The sequence below is a fragment of the Eucalyptus grandis genome, chromosome 9, assembly GCF_016545825.1.
Source record: "Eucalyptus grandis isolate ANBG69807.140 chromosome 9, ASM1654582v1, whole genome shotgun sequence".
Taxonomy (NCBI): domain Eukaryota; kingdom Viridiplantae; phylum Streptophyta; class Magnoliopsida; order Myrtales; family Myrtaceae; genus Eucalyptus; species Eucalyptus grandis.
In genome coordinates this window covers 37,026,541-37,052,487 of record NC_052620.1, presented here as the reverse complement: position 1 = coordinate 37,052,487, position 25,947 = coordinate 37,026,541, and the positions used below count along the sequence as shown (strand labels likewise).

General features: G+C 40.3%; 3 protein-coding genes across 8 annotated transcripts; 1 reads left to right on the top strand and 2 right to left on the bottom strand.

Annotated features, from left to right (window-relative positions):
* Positions 1-6,315: 6,315 nt before the first annotated feature.
* On the bottom strand, positions 6,316-15,070 carry LOC104419627 (la-related protein 1B). Of its 2 annotated transcripts, none has more exons than XM_010031340.3 (6): positions 13,785-15,070; positions 11,854-12,391; positions 11,639-11,780; positions 11,441-11,531; positions 7,564-7,635; positions 6,316-7,421 (listed from the first exon to the last, which is right to left on the bottom strand). In XM_010031340.3, exons 1-6 carry the CDS (start codon positions 14,256-14,258, stop codon positions 7,143-7,145), a joined length of 1,596 nt encoding a protein of 531 aa, XP_010029642.2. In that variant the 5' UTR covers positions 14,259-15,070; the 3' UTR covers positions 6,316-7,142. The 2 variants fall into 2 exon arrangements, with proteins under 2 accessions (XP_010029642.2, XP_039157436.1); XM_039301502.1 differs by having other exon boundaries at positions 11,639-11,771.
* A 3,000-nt stretch (positions 15,071-18,070) lies between these two features.
* LOC104419628 lies at positions 18,071-20,762 on the bottom strand. 2 transcript variants are annotated; one of them, XM_010031341.3, is made up of 5 exons: positions 20,470-20,762; positions 19,570-19,688; positions 19,140-19,197; positions 18,952-19,029; positions 18,071-18,367 (listed from the first exon to the last, which is right to left on the bottom strand). In XM_010031341.3, the coding sequence occupies exons 1-5, from the start codon at positions 20,666-20,668 to the stop codon at positions 18,174-18,176; spliced, it is 648 nt and encodes a 215-aa protein (XP_010029643.1). In that variant the 5' UTR covers positions 20,669-20,762; the 3' UTR covers positions 18,071-18,173. The 2 variants fall into 2 exon arrangements, with proteins under 2 accessions (XP_010029643.1, XP_039158181.1); XM_039302247.1 differs by having other exon boundaries at positions 19,570-19,652.
* A 1,165-nt stretch (positions 20,763-21,927) lies between these two features.
* On the top strand, positions 21,928-25,744 carry LOC104419630 (methyltransferase-like protein 23). Of its 4 annotated transcripts, none has more exons than XR_720838.3 (8): positions 21,936-22,154; positions 22,274-22,378; positions 22,517-22,603; positions 23,508-23,558; positions 23,751-23,844; positions 23,965-24,049; positions 24,183-24,542; positions 25,264-25,405. XR_720838.3 is itself a non-coding variant. In XM_010031343.3 (7 exons), exons 1-7 carry the CDS (start codon positions 22,035-22,037, stop codon positions 25,427-25,429), a joined length of 708 nt encoding a protein of 235 aa, XP_010029645.2. In that variant the 5' UTR covers positions 21,928-22,034; the 3' UTR covers positions 25,430-25,744. The 4 variants fall into 4 exon arrangements, 2 of the variants coding, with proteins under 2 accessions (XP_010029645.2, XP_010029646.2); XR_005546676.1 differs by having other exon boundaries at positions 24,183-24,488; positions 25,264-25,401; XM_010031343.3 differs by lacking the exon at positions 24,183-24,542 and having other exon boundaries at positions 21,928-22,154; positions 25,264-25,744.
* Positions 25,745-25,947: the final 203 nt, after the last annotated feature.

The window sequence follows — 25,947 nt, the reverse complement described above, 5'->3', positions numbered from 1 at the left end:
AATGTATGCAGCATCACCCATATCTTTTATCTCAAAGTTGGAAGACAACCAACTCTCATATTACTTCCGGCAATTAGTATATCATCAACATATAATGATATGATCACAAATTGATCTTTGGATCTTTTGATATATATACAATTATCCTTATCTATCATTGTAAAATCATATGCCGTTATGGTATTATGAAAACGTATATACCATTGTCTTGACGACTGCTTAAGACCATATATCGATCTCAAAGGTCGACATACATTTTCTTTTTGGCATTTCATTATGAAACCAACAGGTTATTCCATATATATTTCTTCCTCTAATTTTCCATTGAAGAAAGCAGTCTTTACATCCATTTGATATAACTCAAGATCCATACTAGCCACTATTGCCAGAATAATGCGAATCGAGATAAATCTCACTACATGAGAAAATGTTTCTTCATAATCAATTATTTTCTGTTGATTACACCCCTTCGCCACAAGGTGAGCTTTATGCCTTTCTATCAAGTCATTAGATTTTCACTTTATTTTGAGAACTCATTTGTTCTTAATAGCTTTGTGTCCTTTTGGAAGATCAAGCAGTTTCCAAACTTGATTTGACTTTATTGACTCAATCTCCTCTTCCATTGCATGAATCCATTTTTCCTTACTAGGGCAATTTAGAGCCTCATTAATATTTGTTGGCTCATCCTCATCTTGCGGAGCAATCATAAAAGTTTCCCATTCAATGTCAAAACGTCGATAGGGAATACTTTTGCGACTTGTTCGCCGCATAGGAGATTGTACACTTTGCACACCGTTCCCCATCATGCTCCCACTCGGATTAGATAATGACGATGTCATCCCATCATGTGGTTGTAATTGAGAGTGAGTTGAATTAAATTCATCACTTCTTATGTTACTCCCACTTGGATGAACTCCACTAATATCATTATCTTGATCCAAGATTTCAAATAGGGAGTAATCTTCACATATTTCGCTCTTCTTAGGAAATCCATTCTCTAAGAATGTGACATCCCGTAATTCAAATTCAGTTATATTCTCACTTTCCTACTCACCTATGAACACATACCCTTTCGAGTGTTTGGAATATCTTATGAAAATACTTTTCTTTTCTCTAGGACCCAATTTCCCAAAATTGTGAGAGGGTTCATGAATATAGGCAGCACAACCATATAGCTTAAGAAAACTTAAGTCCGGTTTTCTATCTATCCATAACTCATATGGAGTGGAAGTAACTGATTTGGAAGGCATTCGATTAAGTATATAGGCAGCAGTTAACAACGCATTACTTCAAAAAGTGATAGCTAAGTTAGCATGCGCCATCATGGACCTAAACATTTCCAGTAGGGTTCCGTTTCTTCTTTCCGCAACACTATTTTATTAAGGAGTATATGGAATAGACAATTGTCTTTCTATTCTTTTTTCATCACATAATTTTCTGAACTCATCAGATAAATATTCTCGACCTCGATCGGATCTTAATACTTTTATTTTCTTGTCTAATTGATTTTCTACCAAGTTCATAAACCTTTTGAAACAACTTAATACTTTAGATTTATGGGAAATCAAATAGACATATCTGAATCGAGTATAATCATCTATAAAAGTGATGAAATAAACAGCCCCATGCCTTCCTCTCACATTCATTGGACCACAGACGTCAGAATGGATTAAATGTAAAGGAAATTAAGCTCTTTTACCTTTTCCAAATGGTTTCCTTGTCGTTTTTCTTATTAGGCAATGCTCACATATGGGCAAATCGACTTTTTCAATGTTGCCCAACAAGCCCTCTTTGGCTAGTCTATTCATACGTTATTGGCCAATATGACAAAGTCTAGCATGCCACACATTCACATCATTATCATATGAATTAGGAGACGTGAGAAGGGAATAACAAACATTTGCATTAACATAATCAATATCTAATAGAATGAAACCATCCAGAAAATAACCACAACCATAGAAATTTGTATCCAAAAACAAATCCACACCTCTATTATGGAAGTTTATATTAAAACCTAACTTGACCAACACTAAAACAGACACTAAATTCCGACGAATCTTCGGCTTATACAATACATCATGTAGGAATAAAGTGCGTCCACCACGCATGTTCAGTTGGCAGGTGCCAATTCCTTTTACTTCAGCTCTGGAGTTGTTTCCCACATAGATCCACTTAGTTCCAGTTGGTACTCGTCAGAATTCCACGAAGGATCCTCTATCCTTCGCTACATGGTCTGTCACTCCTGAATCTACAGTCCACAAAGGATTAAACTCAGTCAAGAATATAGAACTTGATACATAGACAAAGTTCTTAAAAGCACAATGGGTGTATACATTCTTTGGCTCACGACAGTCGCGAGCATAATAACCCTTCTTGTCACAATTTTAACACTTTACCCTTGTAAGCTTCTTCATTCGAGGACGCTTTCCTCTTTCATGTTGGTTAAACTTAGGTTTATTCCCTGAAGGACCTGCTTCATTGCCTTTCCCTTTATCAAACCAGTTAGGACGTTTGTGCTCGAAGCTCGAAGCTCCATGTGAGCTAGAACCAGCATGATAGATTTCAGCTTCCAACTTAGCCGTCAAGAGGCGGTTCTCTTCTAGCTCAAGATGACACACTGCATACTCAAAGATTTTGATATTCTCATTATGGGTCATGTGCACCTTCATATGCTTCCAACTCTGAGGCAATGAACGAATCACTGCTTGCACTTGCTGCTCATCAGTCAGGACATGGCCAGCATCTTTCAGCTCATTAATCATGTTTGACATCTTTCTAAGATGTTGCTTCATGGTTTGACCATGAGGCTTCTTATAAGAGTCAAACCTAATAGTGAGCTGCCTTAGTTTGGTCACCGAAGTATGACCAAATTTTGCTGCCAATGCTTTCCACATTTCCTTGGCATTCTCAAAACGCCTAAACTCTCGCATGACGTCATTTTCCATGCTACTCAACAACATAATACGAGCAAGAGATTTCTTTCTTTTCCATGCAGCAAAAGCTTCCTTATCTCTCTTGTGCTGTGCAATGTTTCCTTCTTCAGGTTCTACCATGGTCAGGTTAAGAACTTCTAGTGCCTCTTGCTCTTCCAGCACATATTGGATTTTCATGTGCCATATTTCATAGTTATCGCCATTGAGCTTTTCACTTTTGTTCAGCTTGGCAACTATGCTCTTTGTGGCTGAAGCCATTGATCTGAACACATCAGACATATATGCACGAATTATTAATGCCTATCATTTATGCATCTATTTTGCACAGACCCATCATATTAATGAACAATTTCAAGTAAGGTTTCAGAATTAAAAGGTCACTATGTTTCCAATCATCATGCAAAAATCCTAACTTAAAACTATCATTAATATAATTGCCTTATGCAAAATAAATTCTATGAAGCTACAAAAACTTCTATGAATTACCCACATCAGTCAACAATAACAGAAAGCAAATAATATTTGACATCCAATAGAATAATAATGCTTTCACATAATACAACTTACATATCGGTTGCCACATCAACAACAATCAGGTAGTAAATATTACATAAAATGTCCACAAAGCACACTAAATAAAGTCCAGCTAATACATCTAACACCAAGTCAATACACAAACTGGGAAATATCTTCTTTTGTTCAATTTCTTGATCTTTTCCCTTGTAACAATCCAGTAATAATCATCTATAAAATCCATTACAATTTTTCTATATGAAGCGGCTTTGTTGACATCCCATATGCGATTTAATACTCCTTGCCATTCTGGTGGAAGAGTGTTCATGAAAAATCGCACCATTTCAAACTGTGGCAATGGACGACCATTCCATATGACCTTTTGAATTTTTCCGTTAGCTTCAAGAACATGATCAATTAAGTCACCACTCTCCCATCGATGATCACTCAGCTCAGCTATCAACTTAGAAAGCTTTTCCTTTTGTTCATCAGTTATTGCGCGAACAGGTGTGCGCAACCTAAGAGGAGGCATTGTTCATGCAACAAATGCAGAACAAATAAAGGATCGCATATAATCCACATAGACTTAATTGGAAAAAGAAACACATTCTTTTCCTCTCTCCCTCTCTCTCTCTCTCTTTTGGTCAACGGTCAACGGTCGTCAACGGTCAACGAGTCGGGTCAAACGAGCCGGGTCGGACTGGTCAAGCCGGTCGAGCAAACCAATCGGCATGTGCGGCACGCGTGGGCAGCTGACGTCAGCTGGCACATGCCTCGCACGCGCCAATGACGACACACGCGCACGTGCACGCGTCGGCCGTGCGCGCGCGTGTGATGCACGCGCCTGCCCCTGCGAATCAGCGCGTGCAATGCACGCGCCGAAGACGCCGGTTTGTTCCGGCTGCACGTGGGGGCACGTCCGGCAGCCTTTGGCGGCCTTCCGCCACTCGTCGCACTCGTCTCGACGAGACCTTTCATCCAACGCCATTAGAAAAGGATTTCGACTTACAAAAACTCGAAAAAATGGATGAACAGTGCTCGGGTGTCGGGATTTTCTGCCCTGATCGGTGTCGGCCGATTAATTTCACGAAAAATCAATAAGAAATCATCCATAAACATGAAAGAGGTCGGGAAAAACATGGAAAAGGATCGGGAAACAAGAACTACGGCTCTGATACCAATGAAGGGAATTTATAATTCTCAAAAATCGGATTCGACACTAAATCGAACCTCTAAACTTGTGCGGAAGACGAGCCCGGGAAAAAACACATGCATCACCGATCCTAAGGCATATCACAGAATCAAACGTACATTGTTAGCCACAGATTAAGCACCGACGCCGATATGAGGAAGAGAATTTGGCCATGTTCGATCCGATGACGCCAATTCGCCTTGAAAGGAAGATGGGTGTCGCCTTTTTCTTACTGTTTTTCCTTTTAGAAGTGTTTTTGAGGGAGAGAGAGAGAGGAACGTATGTTACTTTAAAAAGGTGCATTCCTTCCTCTTTATTTCCTCTTATATATGTCTCATCCAAAAAGAAACGTGTCCCTTCATCATATCCCTTCATCCATGGGCCATAATCTTGTGGGCCAGGTTTTTAGGCCCAACATGAGCGAACGGGCCAACTTAGGCCCATCACATTAATAATTAAAACTATCAGGACTAAAGTTTAAAAATCACATTACACATTTAACTTATTTATTGGAATCATTTGTGTAATTTAACCTAATTCTTGATGATAAAAATGCAGCATATCGTTGGAACAACACTCGAACAAGTTCACTGTTCCGATCCAAAAATTCACCACCAAACGTTTGAGAGACAACTGATTTGCAATCAATTCGTTTCTCTCTCTGTTTTTTTTTTCTTTCTTTTTTTTTGCATGTTTCATTTCAAGAAAAGACCACAAAAAAACCTTAAACTTTGCTCAAAGTAACAAATTTATCTCAAACTTTTTTTTTTGTGACATGAAAAACCTCAAACTTTGCTAACCGTGACATATTTATCCCACCAAGGGCATTTTTGTCTTTTTCTTGTTTTTTTTTTTTTTCCTATTTTCTTTTTCTCTCTTCCCTTCGTCGGCCATGGTGGAGGGAAGCTGGACTTAGGCAAGGGCGGTTCTCACCAGCATCGGGCGAGGGTAGCCCCGGCGAGGACTGCCCTCACTCGACCTAGCCGAGGGCTGCCTCGCCCTCACTTGACCTAGCCGAGGGTTGCCCTCGCTTGACTCTGGCGGGGGTAACTCTCGCTCGACGTCAGCGAGGGCAGCCCTCGCCCGAGTTCGGCTTCCCTCCGCCATGGTTGGCAGAGGGAAGAGAGAAGAAGAAAAAAGAAAAAGAAAAAGAAACAAAATTTAAAAAGTAAAAAACAAAAATGCCCTTTAGCTTAGAATAAATGTGTCACGTAAATACTAGTATAGAGTTTTTTGTGTAAAAAAAAATGATAAATATGTTACGGTCGACAAAATTTGAAATTTTTCGTGTCATAAAAAAAGATTTGAGGTAAATTTGTCACTTTGGACAAAATTTAAAATTTTTTATGATCTTTTCCTTCTTATTTAACAATTAACAATTAAGCGGTCGAACCCTACACACAAGAATACGATTCAAGAATCAGGAACTCCGTGAACTCAATACCACAGGCTATAACTCGGGCAACTTCCCAATGGATCGGCAAATTCGCTACCTCTGGCATTTCGAAAACGGATGTACACGAAGCAGGTACAAGAAAGAGCTTCCCAATAAAATTTTCCATCCCCATTCTCCTAAAGCACAAGGGGAAACACCACCTGGTGCCCCACTCGGAATTTCATGAGGAACAGAAAAGGCCATGCAGCTTCGTACGTAAATAAATGCGCAAATACCAGGAAAGAAAAACGTCCATGACTCTTCTTTGGTAATGAAAACAAAGGTCCCCTGTCAGTTGCTTCCACAATGTAGAGTACAAAAACAATAACATTCACAAAATGGTTACAGGAAAAAAAGAATAGTTTCTAGAGTTTCCGATCTCTCTGATCCAAATACCACCGAAAGCATCGGATCACATCAGATCAGACCAGCAACTTTCAGGAATATCATCCACACCATGGTCCAGAAGTAGTTCATGCAAAAAAAAAATAAAAAAATCTTCGAGGTCCTGAAGAAATTGCAATTAGAAAAAAAAAAAAAAAACATTTTCGTATTTAACAAATGAGATGAGCGCTACAACTTTGAAAGTCGTGCATGAGTAAAGACCAGGACTTTCGCCGCACTTTCCACAACCGGTATGCCAACCCCCTCCGTTGTCGCCGCATGCAATGCGTCGTCCACCATCGTTATCTTCCTGCCGTTCAGAATCATCCTTCGCTGAAAGAAAATGTAATCTGACCCCAAAGATTGAAAAAATGAACTAAGGGGCAGTAAAGGGACACGCAACAAAAATCCCCTCATGATGTCATCAGCACATAGACCATAAATATCTATAGAAAATTTCCACAAAATCACATGAATCAACCAGTATACTCATGCAATCAGCTCGACTCAAGTACTTCAACCGCACGCTCTTCTACCCTTTCACGATATTGTATCTTCTGCTCCTTTTTCTTTCTTTTATACTGGATTTGTAAGCCATGGTAAGACTACTAAGCAAGCATTATATTAGTCATAACAAATCCTCCATGATCCCTTCTTGGTAAAACATGCGAAAGCATGTACTTCATGTGCTTGTTCCTGTAGCTGCAGTGCTAGTCTGGCCTGTTTCGTGATTACGGTTGGCCTCCTCTAACCTCCTTGATATAACCACATAAGCATCAACCTGACCGACCACATTGTCAGATCTCGTCTCCCTGACATTGAGAGAGCCCAATTCGGTTCCAGATGCAAGAGTGTCGTGATTCAGAGAGGTGGGGACCCGAGGGCTTGTGGTGCCCGAAGAATGAGCAGAAGTAGACAAGACAAATTTCATCCAATCAGTGCGCTTCCTGACTTTGTCGCCCTGTGGCTCACAACAGAAGGCACGAGAATGATCATAAGTCAGAAAAGAAGAGAATCGAATCCAGTTATGCAAATTATACAGAACATTCTGTAGCACCACACTAGCAGACAAGTGGAGTGGATCTGGCACCCGGAAAAGATACCTGCACTTCCACAACAGCTGAAGTTCGCACAGCATCCAATATGAGCTGTACATCATTAGTCAACTCCTTGACCTGGATCCAAAACAAGATTTGCAGTAAACACAAAGGTTTGAAATAAATAAGTGATGAATCGCATCCAATATAAGCAGCAATATGTTTGCCTTGCATGGTATACGTAATCCTGGCAAAAAGCCAGGGTCTGTGTGGAAGACCTGAACTAACAAAGGACGACCAGGACAAATAGTATAATTTCCTAATTGACTAGTTTTTCTCACCCCAAAAAAATAGTGCAATATCTATAATCAAAGTTTGGGGTGTCCTAAATACCAAAAGATGCCAACAATAATAAATCATTATAGGTGAAGTCATCAGCCACCGGTACAGAAAATATCAAAAAGAGTTCCACAAAGAAGGTGCATGCAAAGCTATCAAATCGGAAAAAAACAAAAAAAGTAACAAAGAAAGTAAGAAAATCTTTTTGACTAACTTTGTTCAGTCAAGCAGCCAACACACAGTCAAAGGCAGAGTCTGCATCTTCCCTCAGAAAAGGGTTTTAGGGGAAGGGAAGTAACACTTTTTGGCCAAAATTTATATAATAGCAGATAACTATACGGACCAGCCAAGTTGTAGAAATTGTCCGATTCATAGTCCAAATCATATGATTCATTTGAATTCATCTTTCAGAAGATTCAACCAGCTGTCGATGCCTCCAACTCCAGCTGTTGCGCCTCTGAGGACTGATGAATTCGAGGTGCATGCCCTCTGAGAAGGCACGGCTTCTCAACACCTCTGAATTGGGTCTACAGTCCTCTGACCCTCCTCTTTTCTGCACCTTTGACCAACCTCTTTAACTTGTTTAAATCGCAAGCATAGACAAAGTCGCAGCTTGCATGTGTAGGAATAAATAGACTCTTCTCTTTTGCATGCTTCATGAGAAAGCAATACAAATGTAGTCAAAATAGAGATTTGGCTTGTAGAATAGTGACGAGACAAATCATGAATATTGAGTTAACTTGCTGCAAAATCTTGTACCGAGTGAAGTCAGAGTAAAATCAAGAGTTGACTCAGCAAAATTGCCAAAATTGCAAGTCAACTAGGTGAGAATCATTGGACTGACTTTATTAGCCCAAGTCCACTTTCTTGGGAAATCTGGGCTTTGTTTCAGCCGAATAGCAAATGAAACAATGCAGGCCATATCGACCTTTCAATGAAATGGTTTGTTTCAACAGCACAGATTGAAAAAGGAAAGAAAAGAACTAAATAACATAAAGAAAAATAATTTCCTCATGCCCAATTCACAACAGTGCAGTGGGCCCTCTCGATTCCAAGAAGCAGCCATAAAAATCCACTTTAACCATCAAAAACCTCCATTGCCACCCCCATCATCTTTTGCCATTCAGTAACAGAACATAATGAAGCTTCAAAGTCTTTTGTCGTATGTGAATTTTTCCTAAATAATCCTAAATTGTACCAATATTTCTATATTTCGTCCGGTCAGTATAATGTATTTGATCAATTTGCTCAATACTATCATTTGACATGCTCCAATTTCTTCCTTAATGGTATGGAAGTTTTTGTTGTAGTATTTATCAAACTCATTATGTTCTTTGGGTTATTTTATAAGCTTTGCGAAACCTTTCTATATAATGATTTGATCTTACGATTTAGTTTTGTGGAGGCCCCTCCAATTTCCTAGTTAAAAAAGTGATTTTAACTACCTTGGCAAATAGTTTCCATTGTTTTTGTGTATTTAAGGTTCTTGTTGAAGTGTCATGAAGTTTCTTTTACAAGTTCGAGGCCTTTGGGTATGGAACAAATAGAGTAGTATGTCAATCTGTTACAAGTCTGTGACTTCCTCTTTGCATACAGTTTCCCACAGAATGCGAATTGAAATTTATACTATTTTAATCAGGTCCCAAAACGAAAGAGTTAAATTTTCTCAACAATATTTACCATAATATGCTTTTTAAGTGCTTTCGCAACTAATAGCTATGTTCTAGTAAGAAATGCCAATCCTTTCTACCAAATCTTCCCAAAAAATGAGATTTACAATTCAGGATTTGGAACAACACTTCAGTCACCTACAATCCATTGTGAATATATCTAAGTGTCCAACTAGTAAGTCATAAGTTGACACGAGTCAAATTCTAGTTGCCACATGCAAGTTGTCCATTTGAAATTTAACAGATCAAGGCAAAGCAACAAGGCCACCAAGATAACGGATTTAATTTTTAATTCTGAAACTATGAGAATGAATATTGGCAAAGCAATTTGAAACTATAAGGCCTACCGGAGAGCTTTCATCAGAATTAAAAATTAAGATGGTAAATTTCACCATTGGTTACTGAACTTTGATGCACTTTGTAATCAGATTAGTGAACTTTCATTTGATCACCATATACATGAAACCTCTGTATCTTTGCAGTTAATGAATTTTAACCAAAATCCAAAAAATTGTAAGCTTGGTGCTAACGTACCCTTGCCACTTGCCAATAAAACATGGAGTTCAGTTGCGCGCTTATGTCAGCAGGAAGTGAAAATAGTTTTAATATCATAAAAAAAATTGAAATAAAAAAGCAATGAAGCAACTAACCCTCTGCCCCTCTTTGGAGGGTCGTTGACCATCAATTGTCAGAAAGGACAGTGCAGCACTCTACCACAGTCAAAGAGGGTCATTTCCCTCCATCACTGCTGGCAGAAGGCCTGCAACACTCACTGGGGATGCAGGAGGGTCACAGGCCCTCAAGCCTTTATTCCCTTTTTCTTCTTGTTCTCTTCTTAAATTCTTTGTATTTTCAGGAAAAAAAAACTCAAAGATGACATCGTCCACCGACTCCATAGAGCCACACCACTATGTTAGTACTTCGCCAAAAACTTGTTCAAATTCTTATCAAAGTACGACAATTTCAATGAAATGAATGTTTGACCCATTTGGTGATTTAAATCATAGCTCATTAATCTATTGAAAATAGCACCCAAATTTAGCTATAAAAATGAAGTATACCCAGTTAAAGTAATATGCAATAAAAAAGATTTGGGGAAAAACGATATTACTTGCAAAGTCTCACCATCTTCAAAACTACAAGTGTGGAAGTTAAAAGATTGGAGGAGCCATAATAGAAAATCCATCCAGAAATGAAAGAGGACTTCCATCTCCAGTGAATTTTTAGGCTGAAAACACATAACTCATCAAAAGCAATGTTGGGTGCTTGACTTCCAAACCTCGAAGTGCATTGCCTTCACAAGTGGTATATTATAATTATATACAAATCGAGTAATCTGGTACTGCACTTTTTTACAAATACACCAACCTCATTCAAAATAATAACATCCAAGTGCATAGCAAAATTCACAGGAGATCCCTGATAGTTAAAGACACCTTTCTATAATTAGCTCAAGACAAAAGGGATTATCAATATCAAAGCCAAATAAGAGCTAAATCAATCACGAAACTTGAATGCATTCCCTATAACACAATCAATTAAGGTTAAGGTAGCTAGATGTAAATGCTACAATGGAACTCGCCAAAAAGACGACAAGAAAGCAATTAGCTTAATTACAAGCACGGAACCAGGAACCCAACACTTTTGAGGCCAAATAATTGGCTGCTAAGGGATCCCAAGTTCATTTTAAGAAGTAATACATCAAAAGAAGAAAAGAATGAATGGAGTTCAATTGTCGGCAAGTATAGTATAAATTAACACCCCAGATGTCTTCTTCTGGAAGTATCGTACTATAGAATTAATGTCATTTTGAATCCACGTGAAATTATATCTTTAATCAATAAGCTAACAAACCATGACTTGATACTAGATGGAACTAAAAGGTACAATTAAGTTCAAGAGTGCAAACTTCTGATATATTCAAGAAAACTTACTTTTTTAAACCCTGCAATAACAGCTATAGAAACCCAGCCCTGTCTATCCATTTGCTGCCGCAAATATGGATCCTTCACAAGATTCTCGTTACTGCACCAGCCAAATATAGAGGATGATTTCAGTTAACTTATGAAAACTTGCAATATGTTTTGAGAAACAAAGAGTACTTATTTTGAGGGGGGGAACAGTAAAATTACCTGAAATAATAGTCTATCTGACTAACTATTTGAGCACGCAAGAGGTGATTAGGAGGTGGAATATAAACCATAGGAGGCTGCATTGGCGGATAAAAAGGATTCCGAATATCCAACGGAATTGGGAAATAATACACTGGAGTCTCTGGAAAAAATAAAGGACATCAAAGAAAATCTTTCGGATGGTAAGTTTCGACAGTTAACATAATCTGCCTTACCAGGGAAAACTAAAGGGCCGCCAAGAGGCCGAACTGAAGCAGGTCCAATATATGGAGCAGTAGAAGGTGAGACAGGCGGCGGTGGTGCGGGCCTGCCAATCCTCGGCATACCTCTTTGATGTGGCATGTGAGAATCTCTGTTATTGTTAAAATTTCGGTGACCACTTAGTTCTTGATTGCCACGTTCATGATCACGCCTAACCCCATAGCTGTGGTGGTAAGAACCATCCCCACGTGAATAATTACCCCCACCTCGCCTGAAGGAGCTGCGCTGCTGTTGAGGGTGCTCATTGCCATTTTGTGAATGCGAAACAGGCCCACTCCTATGGTTATGGTCCCTGGCAGAAGGATTATTTGATCTCAGGTCAACTGAAGGGGCTACAACTGCTGATGTCTGAGCAACTCCGCCACCAGAAGATGTAGATCCACTTTGCCTCTTTGATCTCGGACGTGCAGGCATGGGGGAGCTTGTTGCTATAATTGCATCCTTATTATCAGTGAGTTGCTTCTGTGAAACAGACGAGGCATTTCCGTTTCCCTTCAACATGAACAATTTCTCAAGGGTCAGAGCATTATGTATGCAATGGAAGAATAAATGACACAGACACAGCTTGATGCAAAGTCCCCAAGTTACGGAATGATAAAAGACTCTCTTTCATTTGCAACACCTAGCAAAAGTATTTGCCCAACAGAAAAACCAAAAGATGGGGCAGGAAGAAAAATCCCATTTCTTTTTGGTCGTTGTTCCATTGTTCCTTTCAGAAAAAGCACAGAAACAGCCAGAAGAGTAAAGTGTGCAAAGAAGGAAAAACTGTATATGTGAGAATACAGAGTTAGCTGTCTATTTTCTGTACATCATAAACACCCAAATCAATTAAATCTGAGTCTTTGGGTTTCACAGGCCATTTAATTATTTCAAGGTCTCCAATTATCAACAAGGCACCAATGACTGCACCATCCCATGTCTCAAGTAGAAGCAACTTAAAAGCACCAACTATTCTACCCAAAACAAAGCCACTCATCTTGTTTATAAGAAAGAAAGGGAACTGTCCAGTTCTACTTGCAACTGAGTATCACGTGTGAAGTGCTCATATTTGTTATAGGCATAGTTTTTTTTTTTTTTTTTTTTTTTTTCATTTCAAGTCCATCACAATATCAAAAGGAAAACCCACATTAAGGAGCTATTAATGTTCTTGACATCAGGCAACGTTCATTCCTTCAAATTTAATTTCCATAGACAAGCTAGCTGGTAAGAGATAAAAAATTACATGAAGTAATAAGCTAGAAGGCTTAATTCTCATGCTCTCTTAGCTTGACTGAGGCCACATCCTAGGAAGCACTGAATTAGACCCCTTAGGGAAAGACCTAAAGGCAGAAGGGGCCCTTGCTTTTGTATATATTTTCAGCTAATGAAGCCTGGGAAACATGCAAATGTCACGTATAAAGATATTTTCCCAATGGGGGTAAAAAACCTCTTAATCGACCTGGCTATTGCACCATTTTTTTGAACGTGTTTTTTTAAGACGTAGTAGAGCATTTAGATGATATTTCTCGAATCTAAAGCCTTTTAGTTCATCAAACATTTAAAAAAGGAGTTCAAAAATTGAACTCCCCTCTAAAAGCTAACGGAGCTACTTCAGATGTGCTCCAGCACTCCAATCCTAAAATCTCGCTAGTAAATGTAACTTTCTTGTGCATTCCAAAATCTTCAGAAATTCCATCACACAGAACAAGTAACCGCCTGAAAGCATAATAACTTATCTTAAGTTCCAACATCTCTTCTCGTATGACCAAATAAGCAAAAATCGAATAGCACAAACTGTTTTTTCCCCACGCTCTACACTTAATCCACAACCAAACCAAGCCAAACCACGAGAAAATTATATAATCGCATTCTTACAAAAGCAACATCCAGAAAGCAAAAGCTATACCTCTGTCACAGGCACGGGTGGTGATCCATCAGATAAACCTTTCACAGGCACCGAAGTCGATTTCGTTGATGACCTAGTCGACTCGGACAAAGCAGGCCACGATTCAGCCCCCATGACTGGGCCAAACTCGGCAGCAGGGGGACCGGGGCTCTCCGAGGGCAGCTTCCATGGAGTCTTCTTGCCCACATTGCCGTTCTCGGAGCCCCCCTCCTCCGCGATCGAAGACAGAGACGAAGAGGATGAAGACGGAACAACCTCCGGAGCGACCGCAATGTTCATCTTGCTCAACAAATCAACAGACTCGGTCACATCCGATTCCCCCCCACGGACGATCTCAGTCCACTGCTGCGGCGAGGCCATCGTCCTGGCCTGTCTGCCGACTCGAGGACTATTAACAGCGCCAGCAGAATTGCGAGGAGAGTGATTGTTAGCTTCTATGGAGTTAGCGTTAGTCGTGTCCGTGACGATAGCCATGAGAGAGAGAGAGAGAGAGAGAGAGAGAGAGGCAGAGGAGATTGTGGTTATCTTCTCAGGTAAAACAGCGTCCGCCGACGAGGATAGACGAGGAAAAAAAGAGAGAAATCGGAGAAAAGATGCCGGAAAAAATAGATGAAACAGAGTACCTATCGATTGAAAAATGAACTAGGGTTTGATTCCGGACACTCCTTAGAATCGGCTCATCGACGAGGAATCGAAGCGAAGGAAAAAAAAAATCCAACGGAGGATGAGGCAAAATTTGCGGAAAACAGAGAGCGCTTGCTCGATCGATAGATTAGGGTTTCGAACCTGCCTCCGAAGTGCGGGTGCTTCTCAGGGGACAACAAAAAAACAAAAAAACGAATTTCGCCGATCGGCTGATCAACGACGAAGCGAAATCGAAAGGAGAATCGACGGACGGCGATAATCGGCGGCGGACGCAAGGAGCGATCGGCCGACGCGAGTTAGGGGCTCGATCCTTCCCCTCCGGCAGTGCGCGCGCGCGCCTCTCTCGGGGAAAAATTCGTCGAACGGATGGTATCGACGGGGGAGAGAGAGGGGGGGCGACTGATCGGGAGAGACCCGGGACGATCGGGGATTCTCGGGAGTTCCGATCGCCGGCGGCGGCAGGAATCCGGGCGGGGCGGGGCGGGGCGGGGCGGGGCTGCGGGATCGAGCTCCACTCGTCGGCGACTCACTGAGTCCGAGGGTGTGGCGAGTCTGGCGAGTCTCGGTGTGTTTTTGTGTGTTTTCCGCCCTCTTCCTGGTCTCTCTCTCTCTCTCTCTCTCTGCTCTGGCTTGGGGAGCTTCTCTCGCTTTTTGCTAATAAGAAATTCTTCGGCGAGAAGGTTTTGTATGACGGGGATAGTGTGTTTACAGAAATGCCCTCCCCCGGTGGAGCCCCCTTGATGTGATTCCATTCGGATATATACATAATTAGTATATAATTATCTCTCTATTATCTCTTTCTAGCTAGCATCTGTTTATTTCATAAAAATAAAAATAAAAATATTTATATTTATATCACTTAAAATTATTAACTAACGAATAATATTTTTATTATAAATAATAATTTATATCTAAATAATTTCGTGAATAAAGAAAACATTTTCTATTTATTTATTTTATAAGTGATTAAAGTGATTTTACCTACCTTGCTATGAACGAGTTGGTTCGGGTGTTCCCCCTATTCCGGTAGGGGGAGGTTCGAGCGACCGTCTCGGGTTTTGTGTCGTGGTCGCCACTGCACTGACGATTCCTAAATCATTAAAAAAAAGTGATTTCTTTTTGGAAATAATATAATTCATTCGCTTTTCATGGTTAAAGGGTAATTTTAGAGTGATCAATACATTTTTTGTGCCCTCCCATAATAATCTAATTCCTACGACAGAGAAAGCAAAACTAATGAGGATTTTAAGTATGGATTTTAGTCCAAAACTTTGATGAAATTTATTATGACAACTGTAGGAAAAGAGCATGAGCAATTACTTGCAAGGAAAATACTATAGAAAGTAAGAGATTTATTAATTATTTGCCAATCGATTGATTATAAAAATGATGGCAAACGTTATTTTGATACGGAATGAATATTTCATTGAAATATTCTTATAATTTCTTAGTGTTGAAATAACTGTTGATTCATTTAGTTAATAGTATAGACTAAAACGATGGAACACATGAATGAAAATTCATAATTTAAAAAGTCAAGATAATCTCTAATTAGTCTAGTAAGAATATCACCTTTCAATATCGAATGCAAATCTCAACGTCTTTAAAATTATTCAAATTTCTTCCAAACAAACTCAAGTGTAATACTTGACCCAAAAAAAAAAAAAAAAAAACTCAAGTGTAATAGAAGAGAGTCGACATAATTATGAACTGTCTTCATAAGCAGCTTTCCTTTCGGAAAATTGATGCAAATCTCTCTTCTTCCAATTATTTAAGTTTTCTTCCTAAATAGAGAATGAATTTTGCAAGGCAATTTAAATGAAGTCCTAAAATGACGCGAACCACACATTTCCTTCCCATTTTGATGTTTTTTTTTTTTTTTTTTCACGTTCTTTGCACACGTATATGTACGCGTGCGTGACCCATCTGTTGTCGGTACTATGTTGGAACTCCAAAGGAAAAAATAAATAGTAATTTTGTCAATTAACTACAGGAAAATAGATAAACAAACATTTTGTACGGTCGCTTATACAAATGCTCCTCGCTTGTCAGCACTGAACTATCTAGGGGACGCTAGCCTGGCATAGCTACAAAATTAAAGCTCTTAAATTTGGTGACGTGCTATAAAGATACTATACCGTCCTATTGAATTATCAGAAGAAATCCAAGATACACTATATCTTCCGTGGGGACCAATCTGAACTTGGAATCTCTTTGCTCATATATCATGCAACATTTCATAAAATTATTGCCAAATTTTCTCAATTTTCAAGCCATTGAATGAAAGCACTGTTCAATATGACATGTTCCAATGGCCGGCTTTCAAATTCACATGTCTATATTCATCCATACACTGATATTTCGAGATTCTATATTCACCCTCGAATATACTTACATATAAAATTACTCACAATTTAAAAAAAAAATTGTAACATCCATGCACATCATACACATGCCCTGTTCTTCTTACCTTAGTGCCTTCTTTCGAAATCACGGTATAATCAACAAAGTCAATATTCATTTACCCAGTTCACTTAGCCAAAATCTCGATTCGATACGTTCGAATTCATGGTTTGATCAACAGTCAACACGGTGCTTACAAGGCTATTTAGAAAGATAGTCGCGTGCGAAATGCGTGTTCGAGAGCGAATCATGTAATTTTATCTCTCTCTCGGGGATGGGTCACGACAGAGCTAGAAAACTACAAAAAGGTATCTTGCCCACGGCCTCTTTTCTCATAACTCAGTCGCCGCCGCGTATCAATGTGTCAATTTTGACTAGCACAGGCATAGGCGACTTGATTTGACAAATTTATGACGATAAATCGAGTCGTTGACGTAGAACCCACGCTCTCAAGAACAAAGTCCGAGTCCTGGCGGAGAAACAAAAGGTACAAACCTTGGAATCTTCAGCCCAAAAGCGGGCGTTCATCGTAGAGAAACGGAGGGCCCGCTGCTCCTCGCGTGTTTCCAACTCCAATCGAAACGCTTTGCCTGGAAAAACGCAACCGGTCAACCCAAATCTATGGGCATGTAGTGTCTGTAATAGAAGGGAAGTGCCAATGGCACGACAGAGCTGGTTTTCACGAATCATCAACATGGGAACCGCGCGCGGACAGCGAGGACGTGCGATGTCGGAAGCGCGAGAAGCCGTCTTGCGCACTTCAGTTCCCGTTTCTGCTTGGAAGTGGGCGGGTGGGGACGCCCCTATGTTTCCCCCCCATCTCAATATCATGGACCACCTCGTACTTAACGAATAAAGCCAAGAAATGGTCCTCCTTTATTCACTCTAAACACAAGGGCTTCACAAAACTCCCTATCTTAGCGAGGTTAGCATGGGGACAGGGAAAATAGCATGCTATACCATATGCTTTAGAAAGCCCGATGATCGACCCCGGACTCCGTTGTCTGTCCCCAAGTCCTCCAATTTACTTAACAAAATCTAAGTTACCCCCAACCACCATCACAAGGCTTGACAAGCTAAACAAACTAGCAACCCGAAATTCCCAATCCAACCAAAAATACTAGTCGCCTCTGGGAAAAAGGGCGTAATGCTGACCTTAGAACAATTGGTTATACTCTCAGGAAAACTCAGTAAAAAGGGCTCCGGTGGAGAAAAGGCAATATATACCTGTAACGATATAAAGAATAGAAGGAAAATTATCGAGGCACCCCTTGTCCAATCAAAAGTGTCATTCGAGGATTAAGTTACACTACTATCTTACTGTTATTTGCAAAGTGACATTTACAATGGTAGAAGAATGACAGGACATGGAATGAACTCAGCTAACAAGTTTGCATCCACGTGCTTAGAATGGATGGCTTCCATGCTGAGAATAACCAAATCCAAGTTTAGATCATCAGCGACCTCACCAATAATAGCAGTTGGTTTGTTCCCTTCTCCAAGACGTTCTAGCAACTTATATTCTTGGAACCCACCTGTAAAAGCTCATGGATGATGAGGAACAGTCATCAACAAACTGAAAACAAGACATTTTTAATTGGTGCATGTGGAATTTCAAAATGGTCAAAACTGCCAGAATTCCAATATATTGAACTTTCTTCAGATTGGATTGTAATTGAAGTGTCCATGAACTTCTAACCCCTCACTCGGTCTTCTTAATGAACGAGAGACCAAGCAAAAGTCAATTCGTCATTCCAAGCTTGACCATTCTTATCTTCAATCTCCTCTCATCTTCCTAAGCTACTTCCTTTCATGGTACCAAGTTGACAAAAATTTTCTTAGCCTTATACCCATGTCATGTAATGATCTAAGCGGACAAAAGAGCACAAATCTTTCATTGCAAAATGCTCAAATAAAACTTGTTGCATCTTCAATTCCTTCCACGTTCATTTGAAACCTAGAGAAGGCCTAACATTCTACAAGTCCCATTTTTTGTATTTCTTTCCAAGATGTTATAATATCAATGCCGAATTACTAATATCCAGGAAATAAATTGATGCAGGAACAAACTGAATCCGTACAAAATCTAAGTTGAGAAAAGTAGGCAGACACAGCAGACCTTCTGACAGATGCCAACGGATGCTAGATAGTTGGGTCTCATGCTCCGGCAATGTTTCCTTCTGCTTTTTGTCAATAACTGCACAATGAAGTCTAAATTCCTTCAACCTTGCATTAGAAGCTCACATTTTAAGAACCAAAATCCATTGGTACGGTGCTAAAAGAAGAAAAAAGAGCAAGTCTCCGCACCCACAACAGTGATATCAGCTCCATACTTCTTTGCCAAAGCTGCAGTAGTTGCTACAGCCTGTGAATACAGAACAAGAGTGAATATTCACATGAAACGGAATGGGATGCACAGTGACTGCAGGTCATAAGGACAATTAAAAAGGAGTCCACAGAACGCCACTGAAGATCCTTCCCTTCGTAAAAATTCAAAATCTTGGGCTGCCCACATGGATTAATGCTTCGTGCATCATGGAATTCAGAAAACATGAAACAAGACACTATGAGCAGGTCCAGGATGTATTTCGGTCACATAAAAATTTATCAACTCCATAAATAACATGGCTTGAACAGGAGCAATACTTATCTTGATTGATGCTCAACAGGAAAACACCCATATAACAGAATTATCTAAGTACACTTGCAATAAGTAGGCGACTTGAAGTATGGTCACCTGTCTCGTTCCTTCAGAAAGGTAAGGATTTCGATCCGTGATTGGCAGAAGTAGGTGCTTGAAATTGTTGAAGGCTTCTGCAGCTGTATTAACTTCAGATTGTTGAGGCGCTGCCTTAACTAATATCAATGCAAAATGCAAATGAGGTTACTTCACACTCATCAGTCAATGCATCGAAACAACCTAAACAATGCCTGAAATGTGAAAAAGCAATGAGAACTAGTTTGCAACGTAAGATATCAAAGATGACTAGATTCATAACGCAGCATGTTATGGCTCATACAAATTGGACCCGAATGCAATACTCCTCTAGTCAACTAAGTGGGTTATGAATGGCAGACTTAGCTGGTTCCACAATTTCAGATGCAGTACTATCCGAAGCATTTATTTGTATAATTAACCATGTATAACTATCGTATGAGTCAATGCTAATTCTCATTTTGCTAATCACGAGTTGAGTTATAGATCTAGAGGAGATATAACGGCCACGATACATCATGTTGCATTAACCATACACAAGTCGTATCAAGTGACAATTCAACTCATTCATCTCAATCGCGGGAACAAGAAGAAGAGCCGCTGCCGTCCCGTCCGTGGAGAAAACCGCATGAATTCAACCAGAACTTGATTGCCACCGCAGATAACGCGGATGCCGATAACAAACAACTCAGGCAGGCACTTCACAAAACACCCCCAACCCATCATCCTACGTCTTGCAGAATGCAATGTCGCTGCATCATCAACTCGCGAACGAAGGACTCGAGAGAACTACTGCCGAGGCGGCGGAAAATTCTACTCTAACATGCCCAATTCATCGCTTCACGACAACAATAGTTAGTAACAACAGACGAATAGAAAGAAAGGCAGGATTTTTCCGGGCGAACGAACCCTGCGACATACCTGTGTGTTCAAGCCTGCGAGGTCCGGCGCTCCGACGCAGAGAAATCCGCCGATTCATCGGGGACGAGCGAGCCGACGAATCGCGAGCCGACGACGGAGAATCCGCGCCGGAGCACGAAGGAGGCTGCGAGGGCGCCGAGACCCTGGGGAAGAACGAGGTCTCGGCCGGAGCTGCGAGGAAGTGGCTGGCGAGGGCCATGGGGAAGGCGCGACCGATCGAAGTCGACGGCGAGATTGAGCTTGAGCTGCGATGGAGGAGGCGCTCGTCTCGAGAGAGTTCAAGAGAAAAAGGCAAAGTGAAGGGATGATGATTGCATGCGCTCGGTCCAGGTGTGGGGCCTGCTGGGTTCCGCACCGTGGACCGTTGATCGATGTCTGGTGGGAGCTGGGGGTCTCTTGATCGTACACGTGCCAGATGAGGACAAGCGGTGCGTCGATTATTATTTGGTCGCTTATCCGATAATGAGAGTGGGGCAAGCGGCAAAAGAAAAGATAAACGGCGATGGATTGGGAATTTTGAAGTTTTTAATAAATCCTTTTCCTTTCGGTTTATCGAAAGGATAATGTCTACACGTGTCCCGAAAAACATTTGTTAAATATATTTAAGAAAAGCTTGCATTCAGCTTTTGAAAAACTATTTAGAAGTTGTATTATTCTCTCGTCTTGTTGCTTAAAAAATATTCCGAAATATTTCTAAACAAAAGCCTTAATCAAAACATTTCGATTTGTCATGTATTAGCACGATAAGTCATTTAATTTTCCCGTGAGATCATTTTAAAAAATAGAACTTAAAAAAAATTGCTTTCTTTCAATTTTAGAACAAATGAATTCCTATAACATTTTAAAACATTTTTTGCATTATTTCATTGCTTTGTAATGAAAACAGTTAACTTCATAATCTTGTTCTATGTTGAATTCTCATTTTAATCTGTCTATTGAACATTTATTGTGTTTTTTACATTACATGTTTTCTGAGCTAATTTCATCAAATTAAATGTCAAATCCCATCAACCGCAGAACCGTAATGCAAGTAATTTAAAAAAAAATCAAAGAAAAATAGGGTTGCTATTTGACCTCACGTTATGCATTTAATTGGTGACAATAAGTGTACCCAACAGTAACACAAATAGAGTTAGGTGGAGAAAGTGATGTGATCATTGAGACAAGAAAATAGGTAATTATAACATTAAATGAAAAGGCAAAAGAAATGGGAACTTATAAAAATATTTGCTAATTATATCTTTTTAAAATTTTAATAATTTTATTTGGACTTTATTCTGAAAAGTTCGATCAATAAGATCAAATTTAATTTTTCCAGTTATATATTAGATTGGGCGTTGGACACAAACATAATTTCCACCTATCAAACACATTTGTAAATATTAGATAAAAAAACACTTTTGTAAATAAAAGCAGAAAAAATAACAAAAAAAATGAAGAGCTCTCATTGTTCGGGTTCGGGTCGGATTGAACCGGTGGAATCAAGCCCGACCTTCCCGGCAGGGAAAATACTGCGCGCTTCATCGGTTCGCTCGCAAACGAATCTTCAGACTCGCCGAATCGACATGGCGGACGGCGACGGCGACGGCGAGCTGGTGGGCAGAACCGCGTCCATGACGACCGTGTCGCGGCACTTCTTCGGCGACGGGCCCGACGGACCGGCCTTCTCCATCTCGATTATCGAGGTTCCTCCGCTCTCTTCACCCGTTCAACGGAGAACTGTAAGGGGAATGAACACTCACTCAGGCCGATCACTGACGTTCTCCTCCTCCTCCTCCTTCTTCTTCTTTGCTGATTGTATTAGAACATGAAAGAGGAGTACGGACTGTTCGTATGGCCGTGCAGCGTCGTCCTCGCCGAGTACGTCTGGCAACAGAAATCGCGATTCGCTGGAGCCAACGTTGTCGAGGTACGCCTCCATAATCATTTTTTTTTTTTTTTTTTGTATTTGCCCGTGTTTGCGTGGAAGAAGCTCGATTGGGTAATGCGGGATGCGGATTGATTGCTCCGTGCACGTCGCCTTGTCTTTGCGATTCCTGTTTTTTAGCTTGGTGCCGGAACTTCTCTGCCTGGGTTGGTTGCTGCGAGATTGGGCTGCGATGTCACGCTTACAGATGATGCCGGCAGATTGGAGGTAACATGCATGATTAGCTACTGTTTTTGTTGTTCGGTTGTGTTCATTTTGTGGTTTGATTTTTATTTCTCCCCGGTACAGTTCAATTGCTGTTTTATGTAAATACCAGACCAAAGCAATCGCGTGTCTAGGTGAAATTGTGACTGTACCCACAGATGTTTGTAAGGAAGAGGAATTTCCTCCGTCGAGAATAATTAGAACTCGTCAAAGCTACTCTTCTTTTGGATGAGATAGAAGCAACTAGTTGTGAATTAGTGGGACTTGGGAGAGATTCTCAAACAAGGCGAAACACCCAAATCAGTTGGAAGATTGAGGGAGGGCTGTTGAGGTGAAAATGTCATTCAGATACCCTGAGTTCTGCCAGATAATAGATGGACCTGCATTTTTTAATAGTGTGTTCAATTTCATACGTCCCGTGCTTTTCAGATATGTCTATTAAGATTGTTTCAACTCCCCCTTTGCTCTCACCCATGCACACACCAACACACGCTCACATGCACGCGGGTGGCATTGTTCTAAAAGAGGATGGTGGTCCTTACAGGGATTACTCTCAACCAAAGTCTCGGTGATATATCAAAGCAAACAAAATTAGAAAATGCTAATTGATAGCTTCATCTTCTAAAATCGGGTCCCCTCAAGATGCTGATTTGAAAAGGGAATGTTAAATTTGCAAACTTTGTTGCCAAACACAGGAGAATATGTTCATGAAATGGTATTCTGTGAGGTATAAGTTGAATTAGGATGCCTCACAAATCGTGGGTTTGTCCCAATCGAAATTAAGTTTCATCTTATCTTTCCTTCAAGCATTCTAGATGGCTGACTTGCTTCACAAGATAGCTTACTGTTGGTCTCAATAAGAGTTCAGTGGCTTATCATCTGTTGTCCTCTTCTTTAAAACTTTCAGGTGTTGGACAACATGAAACAAGTATCTCAATTGAATAACTTAAGTTGTAAGGTGAGTTCCTGCTATTCTATACTGCTGTTCAAGAAGAAACTAGGACTTGGTCTATGGTTGGCTTGAATGATTAGTTGTGATTATGAGTAGCCTTTTTGGCGCAGCTCTTGTGAGTATAAAGTTCGAGTCCTGCAACAATTTATCTCTTGGTTCCGTCTCAATTAGTTTTAAGTAGTTTCCATATCTCTGCAGGTGGTAGGGCTCAGTTGGGGAGTTTGGGATGAATCCATCTTCAGTTTATTCCCTCAGTTTATACTTGGAGCAGATGTTTTGTATGAGACAAGTGGTAGGGACTGGTGCTTTGATCATCTTTCATCTTGTTTCCTTTCTAAATAGAATAGACAAGTCAATTAACACTTTTGTTATCTGCTTTTTGTTTTTTGCCTGTGTATTATTTTTGCCCAAGCTTTCGATGATCTCTTTGCTACGGTGTCGTTCCTTCTCCAAAATTCTCCTGGATCGGTCTTCATTACTACTTACCATAATCGAAGGTACTAATCTTTTCAATCATGCTCTATTATCCAGTTCCATTCACTTTTAAACCCCCCAAAAAAAAAAAATAATAAAAAGAAAAAAAGGAAGGATAATGACGAAAAGTAATTTTTGTGTTTCCATGGTCTTCAGTGGGCATCATCTCATTGAGTTCTTGATGGTAAAGTGGGGGTTGAAGTGCAGAAAACTTCTTGACGGCTTTTCAATCATGCCATCCAGCAAGGCATCCAAAATAAGTGGCGACATTCAGTTGGCGGAGATAGTATTGAATGTTGATAAGGCTTAGGCAACGTGATACTTGGAAGAGACAGGAGAATAAGCAGAATGAGTTTCCTGACAGCATCTCATGTGTTTCTGGATTTATTTACATAGAGCTGCTCTGGCTTCCATCCTCTCTTCCAACATGACCATGGCAGGAGCTATTGGTCTCTTGATACGGTTGACTTCTTGCCACAAGAAATCACTTCTCATTCATTTCCCCAGAAAGTTCCTGTAAGCCTTTGATTTTAGCAAAGAACTTTAGTAGGCTTATGATTGGAGTGTGTTAAGTAGCCTTGTGAAATTCTTTCCTTGATGTCACCTCTCTCTAATGGATGAAAAGAGTAAGTGAGAACATATGGAGCTTGATGTGGTATCTAAGAGGAGAGATTTAGAATGCAACTTCCGAGAAAATGCGTCCAGCTGTAAAAAAAGATAAAAAAAGTCCCAAACAGCTGTTCATGGTACGATGTGCTATCAAGGTGGAGAGATTAAATGCCGCAGTGGAGACCGGCCTGCCACTTTAGCAAAATTGGCTGCACGGTCGCCAAAAGGACTTGATTGCACCAATTGCAAATCAATTAGGACATAATTGCACATTGGTCTAAATGTTTAGTAGGCCACTTGGTGCAATTTTCCCTAGTTTTTATAAACCTTTTCCTGGAGTTATCTCTTAAGCATTATTTTCTCTTATGTTGTCTTTAAGATATGTTTTGTCCCCTCTCCCGCAACTGGTTTGAGGCTCATTTGCAGTGAGTTTCTATTCTCATAATGTAAGCCAACCCCAGCCTGTGCTGGGCTCTTGGTTTATTTAATGGTCTAGACCATGGCATATATTGTATCTACGGCAGACTGATTTCTTTTTGTCGAGACTTGATTACTGCTTGTTCGTAAAACCATTTGACAGTTAAACTGCATTGTTCTTCAGACACCGCTGTTAATACCGTTATTGCAGGGAGCCTCCATTGACATCAGATGCTGCAGAAAGTGCTGGCATGAACTTCAATATAGCCGGGATTCCAGGGCACCATCTTGTTCTGATGACAAGTCAAGTGACTATTAATAGGTTGTGTGAAGCTCCAATAGACCAAAAACCATCTCAGGTGGCTTCTTCAGCGTGATCTCCTGCAACGATTGACGTGAATTTGCCTTGCACGGCAGAACGAGGTTGAAGGCCGAAACATGGGATTAACCCTGTATGTTCTCTGCAGGGCGGATTAATTTGTACTTGACTCTGTAGAGCTAACGTGCTTCTTTAGCTTCTAATGCTTTGTCGAGAAGCTACCACTCTGGATTTTATTGTCCTATCTGCTGCTCGTGCAGCATATGATGCCGTGTTTCCTTATGATTTTTTACTGTATTGGACAGTGTGATACGTCAACATTGCAATATGAAATATGAGGAGGATAAACAAATCACAAGTAACTTTAGTATGACCTTCTACACTCTTTTTGATAATTGTGGCTGTGAAACTAGCTCTAGCATTCCATTAGAGTATTATTTCGTGAAATGCATAGGTATGTGTCACTGTCACGAGATTCCTGCGACTAAGGGATCACATGATTGAGGAAGACCTCCCAAGATTGCTTAAGGTTCTCACGAGAGCTTTTGGAATGTTTTTAGGGACGGGTGAGACGTT

What these genes read in the sequence shown, in the direction of transcription:
- LOC104419627 (XM_010031340.3), bottom strand. Translation starts at nt 14,258, where the DNA reads ATGGCTATCGTCACGGACACGACTAACGCTAACTCCATAGAAGCTAAC. An exon ending in CGGCCCTTTAGTTTTCCCTG is followed by an intron (nt 11,781 to 11,853) that starts GTAAGGCAGATT and finishes TATTTTTTCCAG; the next exon opens with AGACTCCAGTGTATTATTTC. An exon ending in TTATTGCAGGGTTTAAAAAA is followed by an intron (nt 7,636 to 11,440) that starts GTAAGTTTTCTT and finishes TTTTGGATCCAG; the next exon opens with GTCAAGGAGTTGACTAATGA.
- LOC104419628 (XM_010031341.3), bottom strand. Translation starts at nt 20,668, where the DNA reads ATGGCCCTCGCCAGCCACTTCCTCGCAGCTCCGGCCGAGACCTCGTTC. An exon ending in TTTCTGAAGGAACGAGACAG is followed by an intron (nt 19,198 to 19,569) that starts GTGACCATACTT and finishes CTGTATTCACAG; the next exon opens with GCTGTAGCAACTACTGCAGC. An exon ending in AGCTGATATCACTGTTGTGG is followed by an intron (nt 19,030 to 19,139) that starts GTGCGGAGACTT and finishes TTCATTGTGCAG; the next exon opens with TTATTGACAAAAAGCAGAAG.
- LOC104419630 (XM_010031343.3), top strand. Translation starts at nt 22,035, where the DNA reads ATGGCGGACGGCGACGGCGACGGCGAGCTGGTGGGCAGAACCGCGTCC. An exon ending in CTGGAGCCAACGTTGTCGAG is followed by an intron (nt 22,379 to 22,516) that starts GTACGCCTCCAT and finishes CCTGTTTTTTAG; the next exon opens with CTTGGTGCCGGAACTTCTCT. An exon ending in TGAATAACTTAAGTTGTAAG is followed by an intron (nt 23,559 to 23,750) that starts GTGAGTTCCTGC and finishes ATATCTCTGCAG; the next exon opens with GTGGTAGGGCTCAGTTGGGG.